The 22,965-nt window shown below is 38.4% G+C and overlaps 1 protein-coding gene across 1 annotated transcript in view; it reads left to right on the top strand.

Moving 5' to 3' along the window:
* LOC118340236 (potassium channel subfamily K member 2-like) overlaps positions 1 to 22,710 on the top strand; it is a gene marked incomplete at its 5' end in the record, with an annotated part of 26,908 nt that extends 4,198 nt beyond the window's left edge. Inside the window, 5 exon segments of the mRNA XM_035678093.1 lie at positions 2,305 to 2,422; positions 8,557 to 8,717; positions 11,807 to 12,002; positions 14,366 to 14,520; positions 18,131 to 22,710. Coding sequence (XP_035533986.1) covers positions 2,305 to 2,422; positions 8,557 to 8,717; positions 11,807 to 12,002; positions 14,366 to 14,520; positions 18,131 to 18,487 — 987 coding nt within the window.
* Between the last annotated feature and the right edge of the window lie 255 nt (positions 22,711 to 22,965).

Here is a 22,965-nt window from a genome sequence, read left to right as displayed (position 1 = left end):
GTTTCAGAAAAAGCTGACAGTGCTTGTTCAGGAGGACTATTGGCAGTGCTACGTCATTATTGTAGCATTACTGCTCTGTTCCTGAAGGTTTATTGATATTAAATACAAATCATGGAGATCATCAAAAAGAGCTACTCCCCCACTGGTACAAGTCTAACATTTATTAAGGTGAAGCACACACGAATCAGACCATTTTTATTGCTCTCGGTTGGAAAAAAAACCCCACATATGCATAAGGGAATAAAAGCTTTGGTCCAGTAAAGTATTCTTCTGCAATTTATTAGCACTGCCTCTGTAGCAGTGCTTGCTGATCCCTTAAGGTCTCAAATCTTTTCTTTTTCATTTGTCGCAGAAATGATTCTGTATCTTGAGAAGCCACTTGGCCAAAAACCGTTTGTCTTACTGCAGTGAACTTTTAAAAAACCTTTGGAGATCAGATTCATCCAGCATTCAGAGGAACTGACAATTTGCCAGGCCTTACACTCTATAGTTGATGTCTGTATGCCCGTCAAGCTTTCCTTTCATATGAATTTTAAAATGATACAGCCCAGAATCATGCCAAAGAGGGTAACGGACCTGCCAATCCACTAGAGGATACTGTGTCAGTGTCACATTTTGCCTTACCTAGAGATGGAAGGTTTTCATTTGTATAAAGGTGCAGTATGAAAAGCTACAATGTCTGCATCTCCTAGGTGAGGCAAAATGTGACGCTGGTTGGTTGAAAACATTGTCTCTGGCACTACTTTTTAAAGGTTTCCAGCTGACTTGTTTTAAAACAAGAACCCTGTAAAAGGGGTCCAGGAGTATCCAAGAGTAGTCCACACAGTGGGGAAATACTACACCCTTAGTGTTTATTGAACAAGGTTTTCTTTTTTTTAACATAACCTGTAACCCCGCAAATAAATGTAGTCAGTTAATGATGTAGCCCTTGGCTTTGAAAGTAATGCTCAGTTACCACTGTAGGTAATAGGTTCTATACAATTTTGCTCTGTTTTTGGTTTTGAGAAAAGAGCACCATGGAGAAATCCATGGCTTGTGTTTAGTGCCTAATTACACACATTACATTACATAACATTACATTATTACATTCATATATATTTATACAGCCTATGGTACAAACCCTCTTTCAGTGTCTGCTGCTCAGGTCTATGTTTAGGTGATTGTGGGCGTGAGAAGCTGTGCAGTGGTGTGTTTTCCCTCCAGCTGGTGGCTTCATTCCCCTTTTGTCTCCTGTCATGAGAGCACAGCCCTGAGTGGGAAAACATGTTGCTGTTCTGTTTCCTGTACAGCCGGCTGGTGTCTAAAGGGCTTTTCACACTCAGCTGAGACTCGAGTCACACTCAAAGTCACCTGGTAAAGACTAATCAGCACAATAATGACTTAGCTGTTATCACATCCCAGCCACAATCATGCTCCCCTTTTGGTACCACTTAAAATAACCTTTTATTTATCACGAGAAAATCAACATAAGGCTTAGAAGTTGTTATCCCCCACATCTTCAAAACCAAAAAAAAAAAAAAAACAAAAACATAAAAATAAATGCAAAAAAAAAAAAAAAACATAAAAAAAAAAAAAAAAAAAAAAAACAAATAAAAACTAAAAAAAAAAAAAAAAAAAAAAAAAAACAAACAAACTGAAAAAAGTCCATAATCCCTTTAAACATATTTTTAAATGTGTTTTTAAAATGTTTGGTTCCGGAGCTCTGGCCCTACCTGAAGGATAAACAGTTTCTGCACAAATTTCATGCAAACAGGCTGGGTTATGACCATTGACAGTACATATGGTTATGACATGAATTGAAATGTTAGGAAGCACTGATAACAGCAATGTGTATGGCCAAAGTAGTGGGTGTGGCTAAAGTGCATCTTTAAGATTTTGAGATTGTGAAATGAAGTCCCACATTGATTGGAAACGTGTAAAAGGTCCGAACAGATAAAATGTGCAGATGTTAGCATTTGAGAATGTGTAAATAATTTGTAAATGAATGTTTGAATAATAATAATTATCTTCTATAAAGAGCTTAATTTTAGCCCATGGGATATAACTGACAGGCGTTTATGCATAGTGCAGATATTTAAAATTTAAACCTTTTTCATGAATTTTATGGAGGTGACAGATGCCCTTCATTGTTTCTCACAACTCTTAATTGGCTTTGGTTGGATGTTTATCGTGGCTGTCATCTATTCCCTGCAGAAAATTGATGCACGCAGCTAATTTTCTTTTGTTCCTCAGCCCACCTCACACCACACTCCCACTGAGAGCATTATGCGCTAACTTCTTTTTCTCTTTTTCTTTCCGCTCCAGCAAGTGGTTTCAGCTGTCCGAGCAGGTGTGAACCCTTCAGGAAATTCATCCAATCAGTCGAGCCTCTGGGACATCAGTTCCTCTTTTTTCTTTGCTGGGACTGTTATCACGACTATCGGTAAGTGGTTTCTCTCTATTTAACTACTCACTGCTCATTCTTCTCTCCTTGTAGAGGCTTTTGGCAATACTTCATACAAGGTGAATGCAATGCTGTGAAAATGTAAAGACAATTACTGTTTTGTGATGTAGAAACATTTTTGGTTAAATGCTGGAAAGTGCTTTATAAGCACAGTGCATTCATCATTTTTCTTCATGCACTAAGCCAACAGAGGCAAAAGGCAATTTTTATGACCATTTTGGCATGAAATTGCACTTGCATAGAAAAATTACACTTGCTAACCTAAAACCTGCATCAGCTCTTTTTCCAGATTGTGCTTCATTGCACCAGAATTGCACTTTGACCACTGGTTGCCAAAATTGCAAAAATTAGTAGGCCACATTCACTTAGTTTGTAGCTCAAGTTTGCACTTGATCTCACTTTCAGAAAAACAGAGCCAACAAAACAAAAATGTTGTTTTCTAATAGTGATTTAACCGAGTGTGTCAGATGGTTTGTTAAAGAGAACCATCTGGAAAGTCACCAGATCAGTTTGGAAAAGGGAAGGCACTTTCAAAAAAGTACGTGGCAGGTGATTGGATGAACCATCTGTCACTCGTAGGTTCTGAAGAGCCACTGTGAAGCTCAGTTTGGTCGCCTCTAGCTGTCGTCGTCTTGGAAGTTCTGACTTCGCCTGTCTAGCAGCAAATTAAAAAATGGTGGAGTATAGCATGGGTGGAGCTGAGACAGGCTGAATGAAGCCTGGTTATTGAAAACAACCGCCTTTGACAGCACCCACCTGTCAATCAAAATGGCAATGTCCTTAATTATGCATAAATTTAAGCCTTAATATAATCTAAACAGGTACACCCCCACTATAGCAAATAAATTAAGCTGTAATGACCAAACCCGTTTTCTACATCAGACTGTAAATGTGTTTATTTCTGCTGTAAAGCTGGCATTTTAAAATGGGACCTTATAGACAGTGACTCACTTCTGTAGCCAGCCTCAAGTGGCGTTCGAGGAACTGCGGTTTTCGTTAGCTTCATTTTCAAACCACTGTGGTTTGGACAAAAGCACATAGCTTGAAGCTTGGCAAGATAGATTCCCACATGATCTTGTGAGTCCAGCAGTTTTGAAAGGTTTCAAGTGATTCAGCATAAATTAGGTTTATGAACTACAAAATAACTCCAGGTACACAAGCTGTATCGACCCAGTAAAAAAACATTGCTGAGTTGAGTACAGCTTAGCTGGTTTAATACTTGTTTGTTTCAGTGTTTGGGCAGACTCTTTCCCCAGCCTTGGAGCGTAAGAGCTGTGTAACCCATGTAAAAATAATTCGCATAAATAATGTAATAAATATGTAGCCATGGTAAGATGCTACACTCTTCTCTGCAATACATTTAAAATCCTGTGTGTATAACGAAATAAAAGTTTGCTGTTCCTTCATGCTACACACATAAACAATTATCATTAAACCCATAGGTTAACATAGAAATGTCTGGCTACATGTACTGACTTTTAGTGCATAGATTCAATGTTACAGAGATGTGGTAGTACTTTGATTTTCTAAAACTTGTTAACCGAACAAGAACTGTAGCCTACAGAGCTTAAAGGATTCTGAACTACATTAAAATAACAGGATTTTTAAGGGCCTGTGCTCAGTTGCTCTTAGCTACTGTACTATGTAATCAAGGAGCTGTCATCATGTAGCACATTCATACAGCCTAAGACTCTAACACACTTTCCTTTTCCATCATGTTTTTTCCATCATCAAGCTCTCTCTCTGTCACCTCCAGCTGTAAGAGCTTAGTAATAAGGAAAATGAAACAGCTCACACACACACACGCTCACACACAGCTAGTCTGACAGCTCATCTGGCTCTTCCAAGTGGACCTTGACAGATCGGTGCTTCTGTTCAGTGGGTTGTTGGGCTCTGTTTCAGATCTCTCACATCCTGTCAGAGCTCATTCTCTGGTCAGTAAATGTAACACCTTGAGTTGAAATAAACTGATCTCACTCAATGATGATTTTTACAGATTAATGGTCATGATGTGTAGGCAGAATGTAGTCTTGACGAATATTTCGGCATTGAATTGCACTTCTTTGCTAACCTAACCCTCCCCCTTTTCCAGATTTTGCTGCACTGCACCAGACTTGTACCTCTGCTCACCAAAACTGCAAAAATCCATTGGCTACAGCAACAGCACACACATGCACACACACACAGCTGGTCTTATCTGGCTCATCCAAGCAGACCTTAACACATCAGCTTGTCTGTTTGGTCGTCTGTTTGGGCTCCACTTCACCTCTCCTGTAACCCATCAAAGTTCATTCCCCAGTCAGAAAGTATTACAGTGTTGCAATAACTTGATTTTGCCCTCTGGTTGGAAAATGTGTGCTTTTGAATGAGATTAAAGGTACTCACGTGTAGGCAGAGCGTAAAAGCTGCACTGTGGGTTTCTCCTTTGCTCACCTTAGATTGAGTGTGTCGACTTTCTGTTTTTCACTCAGTTGCTGCAGTGATTTAGCAAAGTCTAGCCAGATTTACTGATGTTTGACTTGAAGGTGTAGTGGTGTTTTCTCATGAAAAGAGAAAATAGGAGAGCTGTTTTGAGAACATAGATTTTTTTTTTATTGGCTTTTTTTGAAAACTCATAGAACATAGAAAGGTTTGTGAAGTGAAGGAGCACAGAAATAAAAAAAAAAACTCTTTTGGTACGTAGAGTTTTATCAGCTTTGATTTTGCTGCAGAAACCTCACTCCCAGGTGGTGTTTTGTGCGTATTACCTGCGATGCTTGTTAGTGTAAACAGCACATAATTACCGTGCTGTCTGTTGGCAATCATCATAATTTTGCCTGATCAGTGCAAAATGTTGTGTTGCCATTGCTGCTATGCAAATTTCACAAAAGCTGTTTCCTAAAGCCATTGTGTAAATTCAGAGATACAATAATAATTTCCAGAAAGGAAAGCAATTCAGCAGGCGCATCTGACACTCTTTATTATATTGTTCTTGCTTTACTTGATTCAGTTAGAAGTGGCTGAGTAACATTTCAAACACACAGATTGATGTGTTTATGAGGAGATCTTTAATTGGATGTGCCGTATTGAGGCAAAGAATCTTTCCCCACACTTACTTTCATCTATATACTTTATCCAGGAAATGAACTGAGATAACTCCTATATCTGTTGCCTCCTTTCTCGTCTCTCCCGGGAGTTAAAGAGGTGCACTAACGATTGATCTCACAGTTTTCTTCCCTGTGGGATTCCTTAGCTTAGTCTCTCCTACTGTTATATTCCTACTGATATTCACATTTCGCATGCTGTATAGATCAAAACAGATCTCATACGTAAAGGAAAAGGTCGTTATTATTCTTTTTGACAAACTTGTCCCTGTTTCCAGTGGAGCAGAGGGGTCCTTATTCCATAAAATATCAGTTTTATTTAATGTCATGTACTGTACCATGAAAAATATCCTTTTCTTTACTCTGTGAAATCCATCCAGGGAAACATCCTAGTGTTTCTATTTATAGGAAGTAAAGTTGAAAACAATGAGACAATGAGCTTACTTTAATACCACCTAAAACCCACCATGACAGGATTTCATTGCAGGCTTTTTTCACAATAAAAATGATCAAAAACCAACAAAACCAACACAGTGTCTTTAACGGAGCTAATAAAGTTACTCATTTAAATGTCGTGTTGCCATTTCCTCTCCAAGCATCACTTAATGAGTTGAAGGAAGTCATTAAGCTTTTATTGTCCATTCGTTCCTTGAAGAGACCGTACAGACGGGGACACGTTACTGCACATGATCATTACATAACTTTGTCAGTAGTGTCATGAATTCAGTGATTTGTGACCCATACTGACAAATGGGTTTGTCCACTTCTAGGCTTTAAATTTTATGTATTATTCATGAAGGCAATGTTGTAGTTAATCTAATCAAACTTTTTAGTAAAATATATATAATCTAATAATCTGATCTAACAATAATGCAGAAATTCAGATTTTTTTTCATACATATGCATTTAAATCGATGTTCTTCTCAATTTCTTACCTTTCTGGCAACTTAAAAATTCTAAACTTGTCTGTGCTTATATATTTTTATTAAAACTCATTTAGCTATATTTTTTTTAGCCTATTTGGATACAAAGACAGTTAATTGTCCCTGAATGCCACCATTTTATTCCAGTGTCACACTAACTTGCTTTTCATGTCTGATACTTTGATAGCATTCAAAGGTGAGAACATAAACATTCTGTTTGATTCAGAAAAATAAAGTTAATGCAGCTTCAAATTAGATAGCTGCGGCTCCTCGTTTGTTCTGCAACAGAGGCACCCAGAGGTGTGAAAAATGAATCCAGCATCCTGTCTCCCATTGAACTAATCATGAAATTAGTAAGACTTGATTGACAATTTTTCTCACATTTAGTGTCACATAACTCCAACGTGGAACTGGAAAGTCATTAGAAGGCACCCTGCAGCTCCCATCCTGAGACAGATGAGTACATTAATAAAGAAAAGTGAGTGTAGTTCATTATGCAGACTCCTTATGAAACATTAATAATGAAATGTTGTTGAATGTGTGGAGTCAGTTTTACATGAGGCACAGGTCTTGAAGGTTTTTGTTTACCAGAATGTGGACTTCTATAAGTCCCCATCTGCTTTTCTAGCTGCACATGATGATGGAGAGAAGATGAAAGGCAGCGATCCAGTGATGGACTCACATTTGTGTGTTTCTGTTTGTGTGTGTTTGAGAACATATGAAGGCCTTTATACATTTTTTTTTGTTGTTTTGTTTTTGTTTCAGTTTTCAGTCAGGTCAGAGTTGTTTGAGGACACTGGGTGTGAATTATTAAATGTAGTCTGAGTCAGCTTTGCTTTTACACAACTTCTATCTTTGACTCACAAAGTTTCCCAAGGTTTTTCTGCTGTGTCTGTCTGCAGTGATGCTATAGGACAGTCAAGCTTGGTGGAAAGTTTTCTTGTGTGCGGTTATTTATTCAACTAGATTTGGTGAAAATACGATGCCTTATAATGAGATACAGAAGTGCAACAAACACAAAATATACACTGACAAGTAGTGGTAACATCCATTGCTTGTGCTACTAAAGTGCACAATGACCACAATTCCCAGGACCGTCTTTCAACACTTTATGGCCATGCACTAGCATAACTACTATAAAAGCATTTATAGACTTTCTTATGTAATGTTTTCTGAAACACCAGAAGAGAGCAATATTTCAATAAAAAAATCAACAAAACTCTCATAATATAAAAAAATACCCAGATTATATTCCTACAGAAAATGAATCCACAGGATCCTTATAGGCCAGGGGTGGCTTAACTAATAGCTCAGCATTAAACACTACCATTTCAGCCAGCTACCTGACTGAAGCTAACCTTTGTGATAAAACACCAGCAAGGGCAGTTAACCGTCCATATACTCAGTATACTATATATTATTGCACTTACAGAAATAATGTAACAAGCTGTCATCAATTCGAATCATGTTATCATCTCCTCTGCTCCACTGCTCCGTGTATGTGCAGGGCTAAGCCTCGCCCTCAGTGAACAGTGATCAGAGCAGAGGAGAGGAGAGAAAGATCAACAGCAAAACGCAGTAAAGACTGTCACACTGAGGACAGGGGCGGGTGCTGGCTGTACGCAAGCTGCCACACACATAACTCGACAAGCTGCTCTTCTACAACAGATTTACCTGTAAATGTAAATAAAACTGTAGCTTCAGAACATAAAAATATCATTCACTTTACGATTGTTGTAAGTAACTTAGAGTCATACATATAGCAAAATTACAGAAGGTAAATAGAATGAAAAGTAAATGAAGTAAAGCTTGTATTAGTGTTACATATACAGTTCTTTAATAAAACAAGCACTCTACTGTTGAAAAACGCTGTCTGTTAAAACACAGAAAATCCCCTTTTTTATAGTAAAGTGTAAAAATGTACTCCAATAAAACAGAACCAGCATTTCACAGCAGAACACACTGTACCCTTTAAAGAACAGTCTCACAGGAATCTACAATGTCCTTTTCCCAACTAACTACACTACTACCGTACTAATGTATCATGTTGCAGCTAATTTACGCTGACATTTGACTTAATTAACTCTCTGCTTCTCCTTTCTGTCAGGATTTGGGAACATCTCTCCTCACACAGAAGGCGGGCGGATCTTCTGCATCATTTACGCTCTGCTGGGGATTCCCTTATTTGGATTCTTATTGGCTGGTGTCGGGGACCAGTTGGGGACCATATTTGGGAAGGGCATCGCCAAAGTGGAGAAGATGATTGTGGTGAGTTCCTTTTGTTTAGATGAGCTTCTTGTTTTTGTTTTAGCACCTCCCTGCGTGTTTACCTGTGTGCAATGAGCCATTTTAATGTAGAACAGTACTGTAACAGTCACATTTCACGAATTAATTACCCAGGCAATACAAAGGCAGCTGTAAAATTATATGTTTCCTATGAAGAACTGCACTATGCAACATAAATATCCCTCAACACTAAACAAGTGCAGGATCTTTTTCTTTAGTTGTGAGAACCTGACTGTGTGGAAGAACTGGATGCAGTTTTATGGTTGCCATGTCAACAGACTCCTGGAAACCAATCTACCCTTTGTTTCAGTAATGAAAGCCCAGATCACTAAATAATACAGTTGTTTTAAAGCAATATTTTTTTTTAACGTTTTCGTGTTTTTGTTGCCTTTTTTGCTGAACTCAGTGGACTGTTGCCATCTTGTTTCTGGCAGTGGAATAAACTAGCAGCACACACTGATCAATACATCACTCTGAAATAATGGTGCTAGGCCTGTTTACCACATTGCAAGTTACACATTGACTTCTGTCTGTATACAAGCACATACAGTTTGCACACATCTGTCTTAGGTGCAACACACGTCACCATTCTGCCAATTAGAAGGCACCATTAGTCATGTTGTACATAGAGAATATAAATGGACTCTGCTGGGCAGTCTGGATGATGGTTAGTCATTAAGTTTTCCCTGGAAACTCAAAGAGTAGCCCAGAAAAAGCAGCTGCTCAGTACACAGGCCAATAAGGATGATAACAGAGACTCTGAAAAAGTTTCCTAAGTTACCTCAAACAGATCAAATTAGTTATTTTATCTTCTACCAGAAGTTCTGTACCAGAATGACATGCTTTTTATAAACTACTGTACACCATTAATCAAATGGACTGTGCAGCTATTTGATGACTTGTAATAACTTAATCATGACTCAAATACTATAGATGCAGTATAACAGACATTTAATAGAATACATTTATAAATAATAGTTTGGTGACCAGAAATAAAATATAAGTAAACGCATGAAAAAGATGTGCTTTTCTTTTTAAGTTATATGAAAAATGTACCATTCTTTAAATGATGGAGAGGATGTTGAGGGGGACGTATGACATAATTGCATCATTACGCAAAAGTTACAGTAATGTCTGAGTCAGCAGAACGCAGTTTGAAAACGACCACCTGAGTTTCTGTATACTGTCTTATTTAAAGGAGAAGAAAATACCAAATGAGTGTGCTGTATGATGAAGAAAAATAGCTGATGCTAGCACTTACACATAATTTTTCTTTATGTGGGTGTGAGAAATAAATTAGATGGTGAGTAGCTGTTAACATCCATGTTTCCAGTCAGTCTGGCTGTCAGAGGACTGCGATTGGAGCCATGTACAGTATGTTGGCTGAGGAGTCATACGAATCAGTTAATATGACCCAGTGGCAGGATGGGACTGGAAATCCTTTTTCCATAGTGATTTGAAGCAGTTCAGACTGCTGGCGGGAGGTGTTGTTGGCAAGTATTACCAATTATATTATAATACTTGCACTAGAGTCCACAATGACTGACATACTGCAGTCAGAGCTGACATTTTAGGAAAACAAATGAAATTAATTAATAAACATTGTTTCCTAATTATGTTGATAAAAACATACCCTGACTGGCCTCTTGTTTTTCTATTTGCTGTTGCAAATAGCTTTTATATAAACATAATTTCTAGAAACTGTGGTGCAGAGAGACACCTCAATTTATAGTAGATAGGCTGAGATATGCCCCACAGTAAAATAAAGAGAATCCCAAAATCATTATATTTTTCTACCAGAGCTCATTTTCATACATGTAGGATAATCTTTTGTATCTGGTGTTTGCAATTTGCACATAAATTGTAGGGGTGAAAAAGGTAATGCCAATAAAAGTCCACTATAACAGATTTCTATATAGGAGGCTCCATTTTCAGTATAAAAGCACAAATAGCAATTTACTCAAGAATCCAGATACTCGGCAGCAACAGGTTAATTATGACTTTGATTCATTGCTGGCTCTTCCCTCCTGAGGGAGGAGAGAGGTTGGCAGCTGGCTCGAACAATGGAAATAAATGGACTGTAGCAGCTGCTGAAGTAGCTGTTGTGCAGTGTAGATGCTGGTTGAGAAGCCACCTCAGCTTCACTAGTCCCTAATTTAGCTTGAAGGTCTCTTTAAACTGTACACTACTGTAGTGTACTTTGTCCAGCTCAGCAAGGACATTAGACATCACAGGCTCAGTGATGTGATGTCTGGCTGCTCTTTATGCCTCCCCTCAGAGGCTCTCCGCTTTGGGCTTACATAACTGCAAGGGAAAAAGGCCACGATACGCAGGGAACCAGCTGAAAGCAGTCACGTCAAGTGCTAAGGCAGCAGAGAAAACTGCAGCATGCAGAATGGACTCTAATGAACTGTAACTGTGATGCAAAAGAGGGACTGCAGGGCTCACGTCAAATTAAAATCCTCATAGCTACAGCTGATCGCACAGAATGTAACTGCAGCGAACCCATTAGTATATCTGCTACAATGTCTGCATGTGAAAATATTTGATGAAGTCACCGTATTACAGCACACGTCAAGTGATTTGCCACCTCTCCCCAGCTCGGGGGGGCGGGCCATCTGACAGCGAAAGTTATGTCACATGAGCTTGACAGCCTGACGTTTGAGATGTTAGAAAACAGCAAATGTATTCCTAGAAGGAGGTCGAAGGAAGTGAGTCATCACAATGTGAAAAAAAAAAACCTGTGGGAAATCAGGGAGTAGGAAATAGGCAGAATGTTTTCAAGTGTTAATTTCCTTCACAATCGTTTGAGCAAAGGTCTTGGGCTACAAGAAATCACTTATACATGTGTACTAGACAAAAAAAAATTGATGTCGGCCAATTAACAAATTATAATACACCATTAATCACCACTGTTTGCATTCATAGCCTTTGCACTCCTCAGTTTTATGAACAGATTGTTTTCTTTTAAGTCTTTCTCCTCTCATTCCCACTGGTTTCATTAAAAAGTTTGTTTTTTTATGTGGAAATGATTTAATATTTTTCTCAACAATTCCTTTATCTCCCCACAGAAGTGGAAAGTCAGCCAGACGAAGATCCGCGTCTTCTCCACGCTGCTCTTCATCCTGTTCGGGTGCCTCATTTTCGTGGCCCTGCCAGCTGTCATCTTCAAGCACATCGAAGGCTGGAGCACGCTCGAGTCCATCTACTTTGTCGTCATCACCCTCACCACGATCGGCTTTGGAGACTTTGTCGCTGGCGAAAAAGGTCACTTGATTTTCTGTCTGATTTATTGGCAGTCTTTCATTTTTATGTCTGATGCCCAGTTTAGAATCAGTGTATTTATAGTTGAGTTATTCCTCAGCCAGTCTGACTCAACAGATGTGCACCACAGCAATAAGCCTCCCATTGGCCTGCTATTATACCCTGTGCTTCACAATATATGATTCTGACAGTGCATCTGAATCCTTGCAATATGTTTTTATAGCTCCCATCTGTTAAACCAGAATCTATACAAAAAACACAAACACATTATAACTGACATGTTATTAAACGAACATGATGAATAAATGATTCACTGCAATTCATACTCTAATGAATATAAATTATAGACATAAATGCTCTGCAATGTGTATGCTCATTTCTGCAGCATACTCATTTATCAGAGCCAGTGAAAATAAAACATGTCACCACCCATGACTTTTAAAGGAATAGTTTGACATTTTGGATATTCTGCTGAGAATTAGAAGAGAGGTTTTTTATTTCTGTACTGTGTCTGTACTGAAGCTGGAGGCAGCAGCTGGTTAGCTTAGCTTAGCATAAAGACTAAAAACAAACCTCTAAGATTCACTAATTAACAGTATACATGTTGTTTTTATACCATGGTCTTTGCGCATACTCAATTCTGATTGGCTGCTGGGTGTCCATTAATGCCTGATGTAGAACACCTAAGTAGTTCCAGTGAAACAGTCTGGTTACTGTTCTAAGGTAATGCACTGAAATAGCTAGCTAAATATCTCATAAATATAATTCACAACACTGAGTGTAATCCTTCAGTTTCTCTGAACACTGCAGGATGGGGACTGTAACACAAAAGCCCCTACACTGCCCCTCTGAACTCACTGATACTTTCTATAAGCGATCTTCCACACATCCTGTCCACTAATCAACTCGCTACATCAGGATGCAGTTGTGGCCTCCACGTCATCCATTAATTCATGATAATGGACATTTCATTGAGCATTATACCTTACTTATACCCTGCACAAAATCAGAAGTGAAAAGACCTAAATTTGCCATTTTACTTTCCCTATTACTTGACTGGCAGTTGTTGCCAGGCAACCAGCAGACTTGGATTTTAGGCTTTTGGGGTTTTTTTTCTGGAGACTATTAACGATATACAACATGTCAGTTAATGGGCTGGGAGGCTGGTTGAAGGATTTAGCTATCTTTGACAGAGCCAGCCTTGCTGTTGCCCCCTGTTTTCAGACTTTATGCAATGCTAAGCTAACCAACTGCTGGCGGTAGTAGGCTTCAGCTCATGGTCGTATCAAACCTCATCCCAGCTACTGTACAGCGCATACTTCCCAACATGTGCATTAAGCTATTTAATACAGCTGATCCTAATAGGGCCTCATGACCAATGGTTTTTTATCGATGTACAGTATTTTAAGTCATACATTTTAGTCCTTAATGAGAGAGATTATGAAATATCTAAATTACTTTCACACATTAGAGAGTGAGCATGTGTGCATCTCTAAGTGTGTGTGTGTGTGTGTGTGTGTAAGCAGGTGGTATTAGCTTGATTTGACCTGCTTGACAGACAAAAAGGGAGAGGCAGATGTGAAAAATCACAAACACTTAGCTGCTAGATTAAACTTCCCTGAGTAGGCCTAATGATTATAGATTAGATTACACCACCTGTGCCAGGAGTTACACTAAACTAATTAGCCTGGACGGCTGTTAGTTAAGCTGGTGCTGTAATGGGTGAATATCTAACTGCTCAGTGGGCTACGCTGCATCATACCAGTCCATTTAATAAGGGTCCCTTAAAACACACAGCTGATGGTGGGATCCAAAATTAAATGTACTGGAGGTAATGTTTGTACGTGGATAGGACTGGAATAAGTCCATGCTGCTGATGTAATCAGTCTATACATAATATAGACAGATAACTGTATAAAAACTTCCCTAAAAATATCAGGAAAACTCATTTGTGATGTTGTATTCACAGGAATTTATCTGCTCAATATGCATCCAACCTCCACATTTTACACAAACTTCCTGCAGTTATTGTGATCACTGTTTGTTTTATTGGTTCAGTTTATCAGTTGTTCTGTAGTGTTATTATTATTCATTCAATAAAATAGGAAATATCCATGAAATATGTCACAGTTTACTCAATGATAGAAATGGGGTCCATGTGGGAACCACTGCTGTAGACCTATATCTGTATCAATTTTAAATGAGACCCATTTTACTTAACTTACTTAACTGACTGCATCACTAAAATGAAAATTAATAAACTGCTTGCGTTTGTTCTTCCTTTCAGAATAATTCAGTTTGGTAATGTCATCCAAGATCATGTAACACACTTGTGTAACTGACTTGTTGTGTCTTTGGTTCTGCAGGTGGGTCTGCAGGTGGGTCAGAAAGTCCAGAGTATCTGGACTACTACAAGCCTGTGGTGTGGTTCTGGATCCTGGTGGGCCTGGCGTACTTTGCTGCTGTGCTCAGCATGATTGGAGACTGGTTCCGGGTCATCTCCAAAAAAACTAAAGAGGAGGTACAGTACGTGCTGATGTGCTACAAGTTATGTCACACTAGAGGTGTCGGAGATAAGAAACCTCTCTCTGTTAAAGGAGGGAAAACTGGATTTCCTTGGAGGTTTTTCTCAAACAGGTTGAAGAGGATGTTTGGAGACAAGAATCACCTGCTAGCTCTTCATGTTCACTTGCTGAAGCCCATTACCACACCTTTAATTTGATTTTTGATATTGATCAAGATCCAGCTGTCCAGATAAACCTCAATTTCCCTCAGGGCCAAATATATTTTAGTCCAGAATCATTGTTCCTAAGTAGGCTGAGTCACGAAATGTGTCGCTGCCGGTGACTAACAGAATAAAGACTTTTAACGGACTCAAAGTCTCACAGACTGATGAACCAAGCTTGTGGGACTGCTCCAACTGCCATAATGCTTAAGATAAAAGATAAAAAACATAAACTTAAAAATACATAACAACATAATCTTCAAAAGCCAAGTGAAACATGAGACTGGGTGCACATTTATAATCCAGCCTTATCTTCAAGGAGAATGAAAGAAGAAAGCTTAAGAGAGAATTTCAAATCTTTGCTTACTTTCTCACCTTTGTATACTGTACTGTTGTGTAAATTATCTATTTCAACAAGTTACAAAAGGTGGTTTTATAAATAACTGACTGTGTTTTAGAATGTTTTAAAGCTGAAACTTTCCCTATATCCTAGTAGTCGCCTACAAGAGACAGATAATCTGTGAATAAAATCAGGTTCATGTGGCTCCTCCTAGTGCTCCTAATGGCATTTGCAAGAATCCACATGGGCTGAACAAAACAACCAATCAGAACCAAGAAAGATAAAAAGACATGTTGGATTGGTGGCTTGAAAATAGTTGATGGTAGAGTCCCATTCCCTGTGTTGGTATTCATTTTTATAAAAAGTACGCCCTGCAGCTTTAAAGTAACACTATAGACTGCCAAATAGTTTGCATTATGAATGTGAAAAGACAAATACTAGTGTAACTCTAACTGCATTAGACCACTTCAAGCTGCTGCCGCTTCACATTGAACCCTACGCGCCTCTGCACCAGCCTAACTAGCCACAAATATAATAATGCAGGTGGAGGGACATTTGCAGTAAGTTCACAGGTGTCACATCCCTCTCCCCTCATAGTGACAGAGTAATATCTCACAGTATTTTCCAATTCACTCTTCAAGTCATAAATCTGAAGTGATGACTCTCCATCTCGGCTGCGCCCTGTGAAGAAAATACCATCTCGTACAAGAGTTTGATTAAATATTTGTTGTGCTGCTGCTGAGTAATACAATACCTTGTTGCTCTGGCAGTTTCATTATTTACATGTAAAAATAATGGAGCGAACCACACTTCTGCGCACAGACACACTGTCCTGCATAAACCATCTACATGCATCCATATAACATAAAAAAATTTGTGTGTGTGTGTGGGAGGGAGAGGGGGGGGGCTATATGGCAGTCTGCAGAGGGAATCCTTGCACAAGCATAATGAGGAGTAGAGCTGTGGAGGCTGTGAGCTCCACAGAGAAATACATTACTGAGAGAGGTGGTTGAGGTGGGAGGTTGGGAGGGGGGAGGCAGAGAAAGTGAGAAGAAGGAGGAGAAAGCACGTACTGAAGTGTTTGTGCTCTAGTGTGTGTGTCTACTGTGCTCACACATACAGACACACCCTATACATTTTTACTTAAGTGCACAGAAGGCAGCTTTAAACAATCACACCTCAGAGCCTATGAATAATTAAACAGCCTGGAGAAGCCTAATGGATTATGATGGTGAGATCAATGATGTGTCTGTTCCGCTCTCCTCCGTTTCTTCTTAAGGACCATAAACTTTGTCTACCAGATACAGTGTATGTTCTCCAGAAACCTGGGCCATTAGGTCACATGCCGTTCACACAAAGGACATTACTTTTTATTGCTGGAGTAAAGTATAATAAATAAACCTCAACAGTAAGGTAATGGGTGAGGTGTGAACATGTCTACACCTTGTCACATCTGTACATCTCTCAACAGCAATTGTATACATCAAAGTGGAAATCATAACACAGATTTATTTCTGCGGTGTCCTTGTAGCTCACCTAGTAGAGTGGTGGCGAGTCGAGTCCTTATTGTAGCGGCCAGGGAAACTCCCTTTCTTCATTCTTTAGCTGTCACTATCATAAAAAGCCAATAAAAGCCCCCAAAATTGTCTTTTTCTTTGTGGACTTGACTTAACTTTTTAAAGATACGTGGTTCTTATCATATGGTGATATAAGATGTATGCATTACTGTAAACTTAACTACCCAATAGTATATAAAGTAGTTCAAATCACACAGCAACATCAGTGAAATGCAACATGCACATTAATGCAACAGTAATATTAATCCAAAAACGTCATAATATGTAGTAAAACATAGACAGGGACCATTTTTATACTTGCACTTTTAGAGGTTGGTTTGTCCCTCTGGGCCACTGTAGAAACATGGCGGTTCATCATGGCAGACTCCATGGAAGGTGACCTTTTACTTGCAGTGGAGTATTTTCACAGTGTAGTAATAATAACGTTACTTAAGTAAAGGAATGGAATAATTCTTTGACCACTGTCCAATTTATAAAAATGTTTAAAGCTCATATTTTTCCAGTAAATATAGGACTACAGCTAGCAGCCAGTTAGTGTAGTTTAGCAAAAATACTGGAAACAGGGAAAGGCTGTCTCTGTCCAAAGGTAAAACAATCTGCCTCCTCTAAAGCTCACTAATCAACATATTATATTTTGTTTAACCAGATATCCAGATATAATGTTTTTGATAAGTGCTGGTAGGCGAAGTTTGTTAACATTGGATAGAGCCAGGCCAGCTGTTTTGCACAGATACATCACAGGTAGCTTCTCATCTAACTCTCAGCAATGAAGCAAAAGCGAATAAGTATATTTCCCAAAGTCCCAAAAAAATCATTCCTTTTTGTTATTGACTGAACATATCATATGTGACAAGGTACCCAACATACTCTCCACAGTGTAGTTATTTAAGTTTATTTTTTAAACCTCCACATTTGCAGTCACACTCTATAACAGATGAACATTTACTGCAAATAATAGATGAAGGCTTTAGCGTTCATTCGTGGGCATTGCTAATTGGAGAGCAACCAAGACGTGAAAGAACACTCAAGGCAAGAGCTCTTAAATAGTTGTCTGAACAGATTAATGGACATGGCATTTATGTTCACCAGAGTGAACTCCATTAATTATTGGTGAGCTGTTCACATTTAGGTGGTCAGTTATATTAACCTTTTCTGTCTGACAACAATGAATACCTTCAAAAATAGCGATAGGGTTTTTGAATGATTGATAAATCCTTATTTAACCATTACAAACAGACAAAATACCAGCACTGCCTTCCCATTTCCAATTTTAAAGGACCATACAAGTGTTTTATAACTGCATATTTATATGCTTTATATAAAATTTTCACCAGTGTGTTTCTTTGTCATGCATGCTACCCAGAAAACATTAAATAAACAGTGGTTTAGCTTCAGAAAATGTCTAACTACATGTGTAAATGCAGAAAATCTAGAGGAGCAGGTTGTGCTTGTTTTCCTGCAGACATCAATCTTCAGTTTGTCTCTGCAGGTCGGGGAGTTTCGGGCTCACGCAGCCGAGTGGACAGCAAATGTGTCAGCTGAGTTCAAAGAGACCCGGCGGCGGCTCAGCGTTGACATCTATGACAAGTTCCAGCGTGCTGCATCCATCAAGCGCAAGCTGTCATCCGAGCTGGGTATTAACACAGCCATCAACCAGGAAATGACCCCTAGCAAGAGGACGCTGTCGGCCAACCTGTATGAGGACAGAGAGGCTTACCCCAACTTAACTCTCTCCCTCAGTCCTGTCACAGGGGCCCTGTCCAGGAATGGCAGTCTCTATCTGAACGGCCTCAGCCCAGACTACGCTGACAGGCGAGAGATCGCCATCATCGAAAATCTAAAATGAGCGTGAAAATAAGATTCGGGGAGTTTTTAACACAACTGGTAGTGGACAGAGCTTACAAAGACATACACACTTTTGTGCTTATTGACTGAACATCTGTGACAAGGTACCCATGTGCATTCACTAAGTGGATTGTGTTTCAATCATTGATTGAAAACCTTTAGAGTGACTTCAACACAAGTCAATGTGTCAAGCTCCGTACATTCAAATGTGTGTCTAACGCTCACACAAGAACTTAAAGTGTGTGTACTCAAAAGTTCCATTTATTCTAGAAGGAATCTGACTTCCTTTCATTATGTCCGTGCCAACATGATCGAAAGCTGTGCTAGTGATTAAGCCAAATCAGGAGCATGCTCCAGACTGGAACTATTGATTGTATCATAGGCATGAGTTTTACAAACTTCTCTTATAAGCAGGAAGGAAATGAAAGCCCATATTGAGGTAGCAACACACTGGACATCTTCTCACATACCCACACAAAAGCCTGTAAACACACAGAAATTAATACATTCATCAAACTTAGAAGCAATAGAAGTGTCTCTGCTTATCTCTTGTTGAATTTCCAGAGGCCCTGAAATCTGCATCAGATAAAGAGGATCCTCACTGCTTAAAACACTCCATAATCAACAACGGACACTGGTTCCTGACGAGGCAGCAGTCCTGTGCAAACACAAAGGAATGTGGATTTTTTTTTTTTTGTTTACACTTCTTCCAGTATGAAGTATATGGCTAGCATTTGCTGGCTGGTCTGCCCTTGCTATAGAGACGAATGTTGACATTTTTGCTCCTCCATGAGTGACGTTTAGCTTTTCATCTTAAGGAATAATCCACTTGTGCCTTACTGAAAAATCACACTGAACATGTGAGGATGGTGATGCATGAAAGACCCAGAAGCGCTTTGTCTGTCCGTTCATACTTCTTGTATATGAGCACAGTTGTAATCAAGACATATATATATAGGAGGTATCTTGGAAAAACTGTATGAAGAAGAGCAAATGAAAAGAGAGTAGATGGACACCCTTTTAACTAATATTATCTAACCAATTTTTAAGAGGAATCTACCGAATGCAGGCAACTGAGTGGAGAAACCGTTTCTTCAGATAAGATTAGCAACTGGGAAAATGTTACCTCTTGTTGGCCAGTGTGAATTAGCCATTTACTACCAGTCTTAAAGAGCTGAGATAGTTACATTAAACACACAGTGCCAGGCCCACTGATCAGACACTATTCTCACCGATACCAAAGTAATGATCCTGTTTTTCTGACTGAGGAATCAGAGAGGTATCCAGTCTGATCAAAGGATTAGGAGTGCTGTTCTGCAGGTTTCTAGAAATTGAAAACACTGTTATGTTTTTTTCATGAGAATGGAACATAGAGCTTGGTGCATAAATATAGTCTTTTTTTTTTTATCCAACTAAAGAATAAATCTCCGGCATGTATGGTACTGTAGCAATGAAAGCTCTGTGGCTGTGAAGAGCATACAGTATATTTTCCTTACTGCTTTTCATAATGTTGCAGCTCTCATCACTACCATCAGATTTAAAGTTAAAGGGAATATTTCCTCAGCTGACAAAGATGATGTCTTTTATGTCTTGTCAATAATGAATGTACACCATCAGAAACCTCTATTTAGTGTTTCACTGCAGCGACTAAATTATCAAGATTTTAGAGATCTGTGATTTGCATCACACTGAAATAGAAGCAGCATCAAATTAAATAAAGACCTCCCTGCAGCTGATTTGATGTTGATTGAAGATTATGAAGATAGGAATGTCATGTGGGACAGCTGATATTTCACTTATTCTCTTGCATTGCTTGAATATACATTTTGTGTTCGCATTTTAAGCAGGACCATTTTTAAATTCAGGATACTTTTGCAAGGACGAGAATGGGTTGGTTTTGATGACATTACACAAGGATATTTTAGGTTCTGGTGTCTCCCAGTTAAATGGTTTGGATTGTGTGTCTTATTTTATGGTGTTATTCAGTGCTTTTATCCAGCGAGATATGCTGTAATCTTCTAAATACATTTGATAGTGCTATTTACAGTTTGTAGCATTAAAATACATTTACAATACAGTGTGACTTACAAGACATTATGCCATATGTGGCAAACCATGTCTGCTATACCAAATGTCTATAATTTATGGGTAATCAGTAGAAAAGATTAAGTTTTGTTTTAAAATGACTGGATTTGTACAGTACATTTGACAACTTGACATCCTGTATGATTTGAATCTTTAACTGAAAGGTAGGAACTGGTTGCACAAGCCTCTTTATAACTTAAGTCATTAGGTGGAGATTTATACTGTACATCATTAAAACAAAAACACAAAGATAAACAAACTCACTCTTACATAGTCTAAACAAACTAACAGAACTTGATAATATATCACCCATTTAGGATGAAGACTTAAAGAGGTGAAGAACTATGGTCAGTGCATCTGACCCTACACTTAGCAGCCTATTGATGATTTTAAATTACATTTCACGAAAATAGCATAATGTATCTCAAATTAAAAACTATGCTAGTAGTTTGACTAAATAACGAAATAATAGAATAGGATAATCTGATATTTCCCGACTGATTCTAAATCGCATGAATGTGCTACTGATTCAAAAACAAATATCTTCCTGTATGCATATATAATACCTACATTTACAAAGATTTTTGGTTAGAGACCATTACAGATGTATCAACCGACTTTAACCAAAGTCTTAACTAAGATATTCCAAATCAAGTGTGAAACTACTTAGCAGTTACTAGGAAATTAAAGATTTTACACACAAACTTGGCAGTAAGTTGACAAATAGCTGGCGCAACTTACTCTAGGACAGTATTAGTAGTTTGCTCTCTTTTTCCTGTTCTGAATCTCCTGGTTTTCTTGAAAGTGTGCACACTGGTTTGTGAAGAGCCTGACTGACTGTACTGTAAGGCTGTCATGTGTAATCAAGTCAAAGAGGAGTCATAAAGAGGTTGAAAGGATAGGAGACTTCCTTTAACACATGGTTGGGTTTCTAAAAATACCCTTATGTTCTTATTCTTCTTCTTCTTCTTCTTCGTGTTTATAAAAAGCAATCAATAGCATCAAAACACTTACTGTATGTTGTACTGACTTGCAATACACTGAAAGAAAGACTACTAGTACATTAGTGCTGAGTTGCCTGGGGGAAAGCAATCTAAGTCTTAGTGCATCTGCTCAAAGCAAAGCCCCCAAAGGCGTCCTATTGCTTTTTCCCAGTCAGTCGTGTGATTGACAGCCACTGAGGAGAGCTGTCAGTACTGAAGAAAGTCAAGGAGTGCTGTCGAAGGAGCATTATGTAATATGTCAGGCCATCCAAGGCCACATGTGAGGATACGTGTGCATGAGTTCACAGTAAGTGTGAATGGACATGTGAATGTGTGCGTGTGTTAAGTTTTGAGAAAATCCATTTCATTTCCACCCACAAAAGCATTTTCACATGGTATCTTCTTTTCCCAAGGTGATAGTTTTTAATTAAGTCTGTGCCGCATAAAAATCCCAGTTCAAGCATGTTGAATGTATCTTTCCATTCATGACGGCAGAGATGAGACTCATTATGAATGTAAGCACACGATTTAACGTTGTGATTTATGTATGAAAAGAAGCTAAATTAGCTCAGTGGGTATGCTGTGAAAACAACTGCAGACTTTTTAAAGCCAGCTGCCCTGGATTATTAATAAAAAATACAATGCCATACAAACATGATTATGTACCAATCATAGTCATAATGATCATAACAGTAGATAACAGTTTCAGAAAATATATATTCATAATGAAAATATGCATACAAGATCCATTTTTCATAATCCACAACTTTGGTTTGGATTTGGTCAACTCCTTAAAATTTATGCATGAAAATGTTCTAAATGAGACCCATTATGTCAAAGCAAACTGAATTAGCTTATTCTGTTTTTTTATTTTAATTCCCAATGAGCCCACCTGTACAATTTTGCCAATAAAAACATGGGGGGGGGGTTACACACATGCACATTTAAAAAACATGGTCTCAACCAAGTGTTGCATGCTACTTTAAATGTTACTTCCAGATGTTTAAAGATAAGATGTGTCTATAATCACAGGCTTTGCTTTGATTTTAATAACAGTATGGCGACAATGTGTTTCCAGTATGTTAATATGTTAATGTGGGTATGTCACCTCAACCCATGACAACTTTTCAAAAGGTTTAGAATAAAATATTTTATAAGCAGAAAAACACTGGTCACTGTTTTCTTTCCGCTCTTTAAGCTGCTTATTAAATTAAAGGATTTGTTTGGAGTAATTCTATATTTTTATTATTTTGTACAAATCACATGAAAAGACCAAAAAAATGTGTTAGTCTCACAACTTCCCCAGGCTGTGGCACTCAGCCCAGACCCCCGCAGGGTTTCCTACTGAAGATATTTTTTTAATTGGCTTACAAATGCATAGCCTTAGTTTTATTAAAGCAATTTCCCCAAA

Source organism: Morone saxatilis, unplaced genomic scaffold, assembly GCF_004916995.1.
Source record: "Morone saxatilis isolate NCDOM2014 unplaced genomic scaffold, NCSU_SB_2.0 Contig7, whole genome shotgun sequence".
In the NCBI taxonomy this organism is placed as follows: Eukaryota; Metazoa; Chordata; class Actinopteri; family Moronidae; genus Morone; species Morone saxatilis.
This window is presented reverse-complemented; position numbering and strand designations above follow the sequence as displayed.